This window comes from Vespa velutina, chromosome 24, assembly GCF_912470025.1.
Source record: "Vespa velutina chromosome 24, iVesVel2.1, whole genome shotgun sequence".
NCBI classification, from domain to species: domain Eukaryota; kingdom Metazoa; phylum Arthropoda; class Insecta; order Hymenoptera; family Vespidae; genus Vespa; species Vespa velutina.
This window is the reverse complement of record NC_062211.1, coordinates 430,001-442,500: the sequence shown is the minus strand read 5'-3', so window position 1 is coordinate 442,500 and position 12,500 is coordinate 430,001. Positions and strand designations below refer to the sequence as shown.

Genomic DNA, 12,500 nt, shown 5'->3' with positions numbered 1-12,500 from the left:
AAGCCTCGCTTGCGAAATGAAAATGTCTGCGACAAAAAGGGAGGGAAAAAAAAGGGCAAAGAAAAGATAAAAAAAAGAATGAAAAAAAAAAAAAAGAAAAAAGAAAAAAAGAGAGAAAAGAAAAAAAAATGAAAAGAAAAGACAAAATAAAAAAGAGAAATAAAAAAGAGATGGGAAAAGTTATTTATGCGGTAAAAAGCTCCGTGCAATTATATTACAAACGAGAATTCGTCGATGCGTTCGTGAAATAAATTTATGCGTGTTTAAAGTCGAACGTTAAAAAAAGAAAAAAAAAAAAAAAAAAAAAAAAAAAAAAAAAAAAAAAAGAGAGAAACAAAAAAAAAGAAAAAGAAAGCAAGAGAAAGAACCGACAATGTCATAGAACGATTTCCCTTTAATTACTTTATTAACGGGAACAGTCGGTATCGCGGGGGTGGGATTGGTAGGGTAGGAGGAGGGGATTTCGATTATCGGGGAAAAATCGTCGGGAAAATCGATGAATTTGATGAGAGAAAAATAGAGACCGAGAGAGATAGACATCAAAGTAGAGTCAAATTGAGCCTTCCGTTTTCAAGTGAAATAGATGGTCGGTCGAACAGAGAGATAAAAAGTACGAGCAAGCGAGAGAGAGATAGAAAGAGAGGGAAACGATAGCGAAGCTGTCTCGCATACTTTGTGTATGTGTATGTGTGTTTGTGTGTGTGTGTGCGCGTATACAGGCGCGCCAAGAAGAATGCGCGATTACGTGGTGACAATTGATCAAAGTACTTTCGAGAGTACTTATTTGTAGAGTGTGCACGCGTTGCCATGAGACGTTGGACGGTCGAGACGAGGTGGAAGAAGAAGAAGAAGAAGACGAAGAGAAAGAGAAAGAGGAGGAAAAAGAAGAAGCAATGGTGTATTATAGCGCAGCACAGCTGTGTGTAAAGTTGGAATGCGGCGTGCGGTGTGCGCCTTGGAGGAATGACTCATGAAGTGCGTGCTAAATTCAGACAAGCTGCTAGTAACGGTGGATCGCCGACGTAACGCCAAAGCGTTTGTCAAACGACGATCGTTCTATGCTTGGCCTTCTTCTTCTTCTTCCTCTTCTTCTTCTTCTTCTTCTTATTCTGCTTTTGCCTCGTCTCTTCCATCTTCCTTCATTTCGTCGGACGGACAAAAGGAAAGGAATAAAAAAAAAAAAAAGAGAAAAAAAAAGAAAAAGAAAAAGAATCGAAGAGTAGTACACTGTCAAACTGTCCAAACTGTCGTTCTCTGTCATTAAATCGTTACCGTTATTGGATACAAATTAGTTTTAGAAATGATACGTCTTGGGCATGGCCACTTTGCGTGATCTATGATCCTTTCGGATATTCTGGATGACGAAGACCACCAAGAATCAAATTTGGTTAATTTTATTTATGTATCAAAGCGTGGATTATCATTTATCCCACGTCATTTCGTAATACTTTCATAAAGGTCTTATCTTAATTAATCGAATCTTTCCATTTAATGTAATATAATAAGATGATAAGAAATTGGATATAAACGAGATAACGCGTTATTTTATATTGTACATTAATTATTCTCGCATTCGATAAAAATTTTGTTCATTTATTGCAATTGTACGTACATATCTCTTTCTCTTTTTCTCTCTCGATCTCTCTCTCTCTCTCTCTCGATGTCATAGAATCAATTACCGGTAATTTTAATTATTTGCGAATGTAATTGCCATTAGCATAGAAAGTTCATTATACCGACGATGTTTCCTAAAATGGACGGGCAAAAGTTTTGTTTTTACATTCCTCAGAGGAAACTCTTGCAGGATGACACGCGATGTACTCTAATTTACATCGAGCAATTAATTGAGTTCAATCTAAGAGTTAATTGAGTTCGAACGAGCTAGTCGATTGGTGCTAGAGTCGATCTTGACCAAGTTCGACGATGACAAAGGTACTACTATCACCGCCCCCTTCCCCCTTTCCACCATTTATATCGATTATTAATCGAAACACACGTTTATATCGATTAAATGCGAATAATCCATACGATGGAAGTTGGAAAATTGTTATAATTAATACAGATGTGCATTTGGTAGCATCTCGACCATGTAACTAATTACTGTCCGCATTTCCAATTAGCATCGAGCGCAAATAATAACGCTAACAAATAAATAATTAACAACTTATTTATTTTGGAATCGCAGCCAACGACGATGTTGGCTGTGGTCGACGATGTAATTAAATTATCGATTTACAATGGACACCCGAGTCGCCACTGATATTTAGTGGTTCTGTCTCTCTCTCTCTCTCTATCTCTCTCTCTCTCACCCTTCCCCCCCCCTCTCTCTCTCTCTCTCTCTCTTTTTACGACCAGAGACCGATCGACAGGTCGTGTGTGCGTCATTATCGGTAACAAAATTAAAATTAATCCCGGTAAAAGAAGGATTTATATGATGCGTTATTAATTATTACTTTTCGTACACCCTTTTATCTGTCGCTTCTCGATATTTCACGAATATCATACGAGACCATTAAAGGATAGATTTATATATATATATATATATATATATATATATATATATTGAACAAAAGGAAAGATCTTAATAGATATTAATATACAAATTATATTAATATACAAATTACTTTAAGTATTAATTAACGTTATTTATTATTTATTATTTATTATTTATCATAAAAGAGACACAATATTTAATCCTGTTTGTTCACTTTTCAAGTTATAACCCTAAACCCCAATCTCTCCATACAACATCTCCGTATCCCCCCATCCCCTCCTGTCCCTATAACGATTTCGCAAATGATCGTGACCAGTTTCCAGATGACGTTGCCGCATACTCATGGAATTAATGATTGAACCGGTAGGTACTTATCCCGGATTAAGTTACACGCTTCGTCATGTGTAGTGTTGCGAATCGTTGTAATTGATTTAATTATAGAAAGTATCGGACGGCGAGCAAGCAAACGAGCGAACGAACGAACGAACGAACGAACGAATGAACGAACGAACGAACGAACGAATGAACGAACGAGCGAGCGAGCGAACGAACGCTTTCAACTAACTAAACGTAACTAATCCCAAAGCTCTCGAAATACATCGTCGACGTGTACTTGTTGCATTCATCGTTTTCGAAAAGTCACCGAGAGTTGTTCCTGAATTAGTCGGTTTTGTCGTTGAAAAGAAAACGAATATAATAAACGTACATATGTGTATGTACGTTGACTTTGGAAAGAAATTTATTCGAGATTGAAAAATTGATTTACGAAATAATGAAGTTTTAATCAATACATGTTAATTAATACATTGTATTGTTGATGTACGATAGATATAAATATTGTCTCTGTCCGCAATACATACACACACACACACATACATATATATATATATATATATATATATATATATATATATATATCTGTAAATGTTAAAGGAAAAGGATATTACGTCGATAAATCGATAAGAAGATAGGTAAGGTACCGGTGGCGGGTCAAAGAGGATAAGTATTAAAAAACCGTTGGTTGACCGAATATACATGGATAGGAAAGAAGAAAGAGAAGGAGAAAGAGAAAAAGAAGATATAATATATTCCATATGGTTGCACACGTTCGATAACGCTCGCAGTCACGTCCGTACGTAAGTTTATGGATATGTAGATCGAAGAGAAGTTTGCACACCTCGTCTCTTGTCTAACCCGAGCTACCAACCCTTCCTCCTGCTTACCCCATATGCACATACACATACACACACATACATGAACGCGCACATGCATGCATACGTCACACATATATCTCGGCTCAAACACTTCTACTTTTCTTTTCTTATTCTCCTCTTCCTCCTCTCCTCTTCTCTCCACTTCTCATCTCTTTGCGCCCCGTCACGCGAGATACATTTACATGTATATGTAGAAGAATATTTCCGTCGGTAGTACCCGCGTCGGCTCAACGAATATATCGATGCCGGAGAGTAAGAACGGCTGTTTTTCGAGCTCGAAGGTAAATATTATTCCGCTAGCTTTTCCGCCTTGGCTTTGCTCACGGCACTCAACGTCGGCCTGCACGCGTTTCTCGCCTTTTCATCGACCTCCTCGACGAAATTTACGAGCTTCTTTTCACGTTAGACCACCTTCTACATCTTCGTAACTGAGAGAGAGAGAGAGAGAGAGTTTAGATATTTCTTATCGTGTACGAGATAAGCCGAGGACTGACCACCATCGGTTTCTTACGTCAAATTTAACTTTCTAGAAGGACTTTTGATATTTTCCATGTTGCCCGATGACTCTTGCAATAATTTCGGTGGAACGATGATTTTGATTTAAAAAAAAAAAAAAAAAAAAAAAAAGAAAGAAAGAAAGAAAAACCAAAAAAATATATTAAAGGAAAAGAAAATAATAATCGGTCGAAAATAATAACAATAATAATAATAATAATAATAATAATAATAATAATAATAATTGTTTCCGTTATTAAGATTATGTTCATAAAATCAAACGTTTTACACGAACTTCCTCCAATACCGGAGCATTCTTGCGTGCAGTTTTGACGACAGCTGCGTTTATGGGGTACCCTTTAAAAGTGGTTATTCGCGAACATAATCGTTCGGAGGTAGAAAATTTTCACTTTAGGTGATTTAATCAAGAACAGGCACTTTTTTGTCTCTCTCTCTCTCTCTCTCTTTCTCTCTCTCTCTCTCTCTCTCTCTCTCTCTCTCATCCTTTTCTCTAATTCGATCAAATCGAATCGTTTTCTAATATATTTTAAAGACAAGTCGGTTCGAAAAGGAATCTTTATTTTTTTCTTTTTTTTTCTTTTTTTTTCTTTTTTTTCTTTCTTCTCTTAATCCATTTGTCGTCTTGAAGAACAGCATCGTTATAGCGCATGCAATGTAATCCACATGCAAAGATTATTATGACGTTTAATTCGATGTGTAAGCCACGACGAAAGATGATTATTCTCTCGTTATATTATACGAAATTGCTCGATCGCTCCGTTTCGATAATCGAAGTATATTGTAATATCGTATGCACATATTCGGTCACGCATTCGAGAAGGAGAAGGAGGAGGAAGGATCCATTGCACTTATGGCGTGCGATCGAACATGCTCGTTCAAAATGTACTGTGTCAAGTCTGTAAAGACATAAAACGATAATAATTACAATCTCTAATGGTACGCAAAGATTGTCGAATATTGAATAGTGATTTGTTTTACACGGGCTTTCTAACAGGTATATATTATACCAATCGTACTCATCTTGTAATTTTCTTTTGCTCGTGTTTCTTTTTTTTTTTTTTCTTTTTTTTTTCTTTTTATTTTTCTCTTCTCTTTTTCTCCTTTGTTTTCGAGAAAAAGAAAAGAGTAAAAAGGATAGATAGCAAGTGCGAAGAAGAAGGAGGAGGAGGAGGAGGAAGGAAAGAAAAAGTAAAAAAGCGCGATGGTATAGGGCGAGAGAGATAAGAAAAAGAAAAATGCTAAGAGGATCGAAGAGAGAGAGGGATGGGGAGGGAGAGAGAGAGAGAGAGAGAGAGAGAGAGTTGCGATAGAGGCGTGACTGGGCGGTTCGCCAGCCGTGCTAATCGCACCGCATTCTTGCGCTTCGCCGCTCGATAGATCACGCCGACTCGCGGGAAATTAGGCTAATACCTTACGATCGATCGAATATATCCGGATAGGAGTAATTCAAGCGAATTCACATCATCGTTCTCGATAACCCATTGGAATCGGCGATTATCAGATCCTCTGTGTATCCTTTCATTTACGAGTAAAGAAATAACGACTTGATTCTCTCTCTTTCTATCTCTCTCTCTGTCTGTCTCTTTTTGTCTCTTGATATATATTTAGTATATAATTAATATTAGATTGGAGAAAAAGAAATCCATTATTCTATTTTTGTTTTTTTTCTTTTTTTTGACCCAATTCGGACAATCCGAAACATGTTAAATAAAATTTTGAAGTTCACGTAAAAATAATGAATCTCTTTTTTCTCAATGTAATATAATTAATAAATTTATAATTAATTATATATAATTAATTTATACGAATATATTCCTTACCTTTTCTTTTCTTTTCTTTTTTTTTTTTTCTTTTTTTATATATCATCGACCTTTCACAACATCTCCTAGCGATTACTTCAACGAAGATCGGTTGGTCGTTCGGTCGTTCCAACTCTCTCGATGACAAATTGATTCACGTTCATTCAGTCGAAAGTGGTAATTAATTAAATCGACTAAGTAATAGTCGTAACTGGTCGGGATGCATATTATACGCCGACTCGGGAAAAGTAATTTTTTATCGAGGCGGCGAAATATAGAACTTAAAGATTTATGCGGATGGACACCTTTGTACGAAATTCGGTGCAATAAACGAAGCAGTCGTCTTCACGGCTACCAAATAGAGTAAAACGGAACGGATCTCTCTCTCTCTCTCTCTTTCTCTCTCTCTCTCTTTTGCAGGATTGCGAAGCTGGCCATTGGATCAGTTCCAGAAGCCGCTTGTTAGTTTATCCGTTCATAGTGTCGCCCGGCGGACTCGCATTAGCCGGTAAAAGACGTTCGGCCAAAATCTGACCGAATTTTCGTGCACGATCGTTAGTCCAAACTATCTCTATCTCTCTCTTTCTCTCTCTCTGTGTGTGTGTGTGTTTATGTGTATGTGTATTTCTAGTTTTCTACTTAGTCTGCTTGGTAATTAATCATTGTATTTCGAATTATACGAACGCGTCATATAATTCAAGAGAAATTTATTAATTTCCCTCCTTGATCCGTGTAATTTTTATATTTCATATTAAAGAACAGATCGTTTGGAAAAGTTGACGGTAGAAAATGTTATTTAGCACATGATACATGTTATTTATGTAAGATCGAATTTAATTATGTAAAATCGAAGATTACGATGTAAAGGAGGGGAAAAACTTTTGTACGAATCTGTGTCATTTTAATCATTTTCTTCTTTTCTTCTTTCTTTTTTCTTTTTTTTTTTTTCTCTTCTCTTTGTCCTTTTTATTTTTCTCCTCCCGTCCTCCACGCCCGCCCCCTCCTCCCCCATCCCTTTGAAAGGAAATGCTCGTGGATTATTTAAAAAAAAAAAAAAAATCACTCCCATGCAAATATCGTACGATAAATGATGGTGCGAAAAGTGAATGTTTAACGTGAAGGATAGAAAAGGAGAGAGAAAACGAGAGAGAGAGAGAGAGAGAGAGAGAGAGAGAGAGAGAGAAAGAAAAAAGAAATAAAATAAGAGGAAAGAAAGAGAAAGAAAGTATTAAGAACAAGATCGTTCGTTGCTCGTGCGAATGTTAGAGCGAATCTAGCTCAGAGAATACGTTAGTTGTGTTACTAGCTAGGCTAGCTAGTAGAGGCAAGCGAAGTAAAAGCGATCGATCTTCCGGTTATACTCTAACATTTTTCATCCCGAAGAATCCATTCAGACCCTTCCCGCTCGACGTCTCTATGACCCACTACGTTTAGCGATCGCCCGCCCCAGCATGCGTCCCAGTAATTTCGTTTCGGTGAGAGAGATAGAGAGATAGAGAGAGAGAGAGAGAGAGAAGGAGAGAAAGAAAGAGAGAGAAAGAGAGAGAGAGAGAGAAGAGTTTTGAAACACCTTCCGTGTTTCAAATAACTTTCCATTATACTTAGTGCTCTTCCTGGTGGGTGTGAGACAACAAAGAAGTCGCTTTGACGGGTCTCATTCTCTCTTTCTCTTTCTCTTTCTCTCTCTCTCTCTCTCTCTCTCTCTCTCTCTCTCTGTCTCTCTCTCTTTATCTCTATGTCTCTCGTCGTTTTCGAAACACTGCATCTACAAATTAATTAGGTTATACGAATCTTGTAGATCGGTGCAACGTAAAATAAATATATAACTAGCGTTGTTTACTTATAGTAAGATAAATATTAAGAGAAATCGTCATTGCGTACCGTTTAATGGATCTCTCGTTACTCTGAACGTTTGCTGTTCTTCCCTCCCAACTTCCATCCTATCCTCCATAAAACCCCCGTTATTCGGCTTTTCATTCTTAACGAATATTTCAGCCGATTGATTGAATCGAGAAACGCGATAGCGAGAAAATTAAAAGATCCTTTCTTTTGTGATTTTAAGTAAAAGAAAGGTTTTAATTCGTGCGTTAATATTGTATTTTGACGATTTAAATATCCAGCTATCATCCAATTATAAAGTCATCATCGTCGTCGTCGTTGTCGTTGTGTTGTTACTTCTGATTAGAGTTAAATACTCAACGAGAGAAACGAATAAGAGTTATTACTTGTGCCATTATAGACTTGTTAATGAGCTGTTTTATACGATAGATTATACAATAATGCGACGAGACGAGCTCTCTTTCTCTCTCCCTCTCTCTCTCTCTCTCTCTGTCCCTCTCTCTGTCTCCTCTATTCTCGTTCTCTTTGTCATTTATCGCGCGTGAGCGTTCCGACGTCGTCAAAGACTTTTCCACGTCACTATGCCGACAATAGAAGCGTACAAATCGTATCGATTTGGTCAACGGATCGTCGGCTTCCCACGCACACTCTCGTCAGGGAAAAAGGAAAATCTTTTTCTCTTCCTCGTATCTACCTTCGTCGTCGTCGTCGTCATCGTCGATTAATTCAGCATCATCGTATTAACCCCCGAAGTCTCGGAAGGCTATGATAAATCGTCTCCCATAGTGAATATATATTCGTCTTTCCTTCCTCTTTTTTCTTCTCAACGTGGCTCTTTCGACAAAAGAATCTCTCTCTCTCTCTTTCTCTTTCTTTCTCTTTCTCTTTCTCTTTCTCTCATCTCTCATCTCCTTTCGCGATTTCGTTTCCCGCGAATCGAAAACTCTAGCTGAATCATTCCCTTCCCATCCAACCCCCAACCTGACCCCACCTGATACACTTACTCGCTTTCTCCTATCGGAATATAACGCTCGAATATCGTAGAAAGACCAAATCCAGCCACCCCTTCCCCCCCCCCCCCCCCTATCCCTACGGTCTCTTCTCGTATCCCATATCTCTGTGTGTGTCCAATAAAGGTGAAATTGCGAAGCCCAAACACGCGGAATATACGCATTGATGTTTAATGCAAAATTCAAATCGTCCTCGAAGCTGACGGCAAGCTGCGAGAGCAAGCATCCAGTAGTAGCACCACCACCACCACCACCACCAGCAGCAGCAGCAGCAGCAGTGGCAGCAGCAGCAACAGTGGCACCACCACTTCCATCTCCACTTTCATCTCCAACATCACCACCAACAGCGAGAGCTGCTTCGAAGATATCCATTCCTCCGAGCCTCCCACGAGCGACGAGCACCCACTTTCGGGGGTGCGACCATCTCCCTAGGAGGAACGACGACGGGCTGCCGTTGCCAGCATCGGGTAACATATGACGCAATCTTGGCAGGTATTGTCAGGAAACTGGCGACATCTTTAATGTATGAGATAGAAGCGACGTGGGGTAGCCGAGATAGAAGGAGTAGGAGCTGCCATGGGGTAATTGTCACTGTGGTATGCTCGCTTGCTCTCTCTCTCTCTCTCTCTCTCTCTCTCTCTCTCTCTATATATATATATATATATATATATATATATCCGTGTGTGACTTTTCTTGGTAAATGTGTCCTTTATATAGGACACGTGCGCGTACATGGTCTGATGCCGCCGAACCTACCTTACGAACCCGAGCGGGAGGACTACTACATCTATACGTGGGATAACCCATCGTGGGAAATTACGCGAATTTATATCCCTAACCTTCCAGGACCATTTCACTCGTTTCACCTCGTCGTATGAACTCCGACGGAACTATACCATACTACCTAGCAATGTCTTTTTTTCTGAACGGAGCTTTTCGCGTCAAACTAACCTCCTTCCTTTCTTCCTTCCTTCCTTCGTGCTGCTACTATTACGTACGAAAGAACTTAGAAAATAAGAAAAAGAAATAGAAATGAGAAAGGATACACCAAGAGAGACCTTTTTTTTCCGTTCAAAACGGTTCAATGGGCTTCATGGAGTATTCCTTCTTTTTTTTTCCATCCTTCCTTCCTTCCTTCCTTTCTTTCTTTCTTTCTATTTATCCGGTTTTTCTTTTCTTTTCTTTCCTTTTTTTCTTCTTTTTCTTTTTCTTTTTTTCTTTCTTTCTTTTTTTTTTTTCTTTTTTATCGGACTTATCCACGGAATTCTTCGAAATAGACGGATAGAGGGAAGTCTTTCGTCGATGGCTTATCGTGTCGATAAGCCGTTTGAATTCTCTTTTCTGGCCTGCAACAGGTTTAAAGTTACGATATCCCTCTTTCCCCTTCCCTCCTTCACGATCTCTTCCTCTCCTCTCTACGAGACTCGTCATACTACGGTATATAAGGTATAAATGTAATAAATACGTGGTGGGCATCGTTCCAGCGTTTAAACATTTACATTCACGCATTATGTGATACATATTTAATATTATAATATTAAATATATATTATATTATAATAACAATATAGATAATATTGAAATAATATTTGTCTTCTATGGTACTATTTTAAGCTCGTTTCATTTATCCGAACGAAATGTGTATTCTCCTATTGTACTCTCGGCCCTATTAGATATTTCTCAAGGAACCCAAGGACGTCCAGGAGGATGGTCGTGCGCGTAAATTAGAAGACACCCAGTAGAACATGTACCCTGGCCAAATTACATAGGTCCCACGAGAATTTTCTTTCAGAGATTCGTTTCCTTGTCTCTCTCTCTCTCTCTCTCTCTCTCTCTCTCTCTCTATCTATCTTTTTTTCCTTTTTTCTTTTACATTACCTACCAGCGTGTGACTGATCACGATACTTTCTCCTCTCCTCCTCCTCCTCCTGTACCTCTACTTCCTTCTTTTTTCTTTTTTTTCTACTTTTCTCTCTGTCTCTCTCTCTCTCTCTCTCTTTCTCATTCTCATTCTCATTCTCTTTCTCTGTCTTCAACCCGACACAATGGCAATGACGGTAGAAACAAGGAATGGCAATTAGGTATCGTCCTTACCCTTCTCATTTCAGTCGACACAGTGACTTTGCATTTGAATGTAAATCGCGAATGTCGATGACACCTGCAGGATCGCAGAATTATTAGGGTTAACGTAAAAAGAGATAGACGAAGAAAGAAAGAGAGAGAGAGAGAGAGAGAGAGAGAGAGAGAGAAAGAGAGAGGGAGACAGACAGAGAGAGCCCTACGTGATCTGTGTAACTTAACGCCAGGGTAAAAATCGTGAAATCTCTCCTGGTTCATTGCAAAGAAGAAATGTAATTTCCTATGTAAGGAGAAAAGATAGAAATGAGAGTAAGAGAGAGAGAGAGAGAGAGAGAGAGAGAGGGAGAGAGAAGAAAGCGAGAAACGAATACGAAATTAACAAGATCTTGAAGCAATCCGGTTGAAACGACGTCGCCATTTACGATTTACTTCGGTGAGAAAAGCCGACTATTCATTGAACGCAATTTCTTGAAACGATATGGAGAATTTGAATCTCCTGTTCGTTATTGATCGATCGATCGATCGATAACGCGAGAGATCCAAATGTCGACGGGATCGTTTCAGTTGTTTAAATGCTTTTTAGAATCGATTACCAATGTAATCGTCCATGAAATATATTTTATAACTCTCTCTCTCTCTCTCTCTCTCTCTCTCCCTCCCTCCCTCTCTCTCTCATACACATACAAACACACATATATATACATATATTCTCTTTCTCTCTTTCACGCTTATGATTAATCAGAGTTATTTCCATTTACATCGTAATTTAACCGACGCTGCTTCAGCAGACCCTCTCGAAACGCCACTAATCTGATGCTAGTAAAAGAGCCCACAGAGGATATAATGAATTCGCAGCTGTTCCACAAAACGTTCCGTATATTTGCATTAGTTTTATCTCTTTCTCTCTCTCTCTCTCTCTCTCTCTCTCTCTCTCATATTCTGGAATGCCAGTAATTTATTCCGCGTGTTGCTTAATGCATCGTATTTACAACGACATCTTTCTTCGCGAGGAAAAGAGAAAAATAGAGAGAGGGAGAGAGAGAGAGAGAGAGAGAGAGAGAGAGAGAGAGAGAGAGAAAATTTTATCCCTTCTATGATCTTGCAATTCATAACGTTTCTCGGCGCTAGCGCGAACGACAAGCATGAATTTGTTTAAACGAGTTCGTTAATGAAAGCGACGTAGTATGTTTTTCTCCTGTCCTCCTCCTCCTCCTCCTCCTCCTCCTCCTCCTCCCCCTCCCGCATCTCCTCGGTTCTAAAATCGGTTCCCATTAACTCTGTTGTAATTCCACAAAATTGTTTTCTGATTTGTTTCGAATGACGCTTTACCACCCATCCGAAACTATTCTTCAAATGTTCCCTTTTTTATATCGCTAAACTATTTACGTGGATCGTTTTATAATCATTATTCTCGATTACTTAATGTCGTAACGATCGAAAGTGAATATTACGAGCGCGAGACGTGGCTATTTCTTTTGTTCCTTTCTTTCTCTTTTTTTTCTTTCTTTTTTTCTTTCTTCCATTTTTGATTTTCTTTTCTTGTTTCTTTT

General features: G+C 38.6%; 1 protein-coding gene across 5 annotated transcripts in view; it reads left to right on the top strand.

Moving 5' to 3' along the window:
• The window catches only part of LOC124957032, a 271,790-nt gene that overhangs the window by 107,238 nt on the left and 152,052 nt on the right, over positions 1–12,500 (top strand). The window contains exon 1 of one of the 5 annotated variants that reach the window (XM_047513622.1): positions 9,332–9,364. The exons of the other annotated variants lie outside the window; for them this stretch is intronic. Coding sequence (XP_047369578.1) covers positions 9,347–9,364 — 18 coding nt within the window. The 5' untranslated portion in view covers positions 9,332–9,346. Of the gene's footprint in view, positions 1–9,331; positions 9,365–12,500 lie in introns of those variants that run through there. 5 annotated transcript variants of the gene reach the window in all.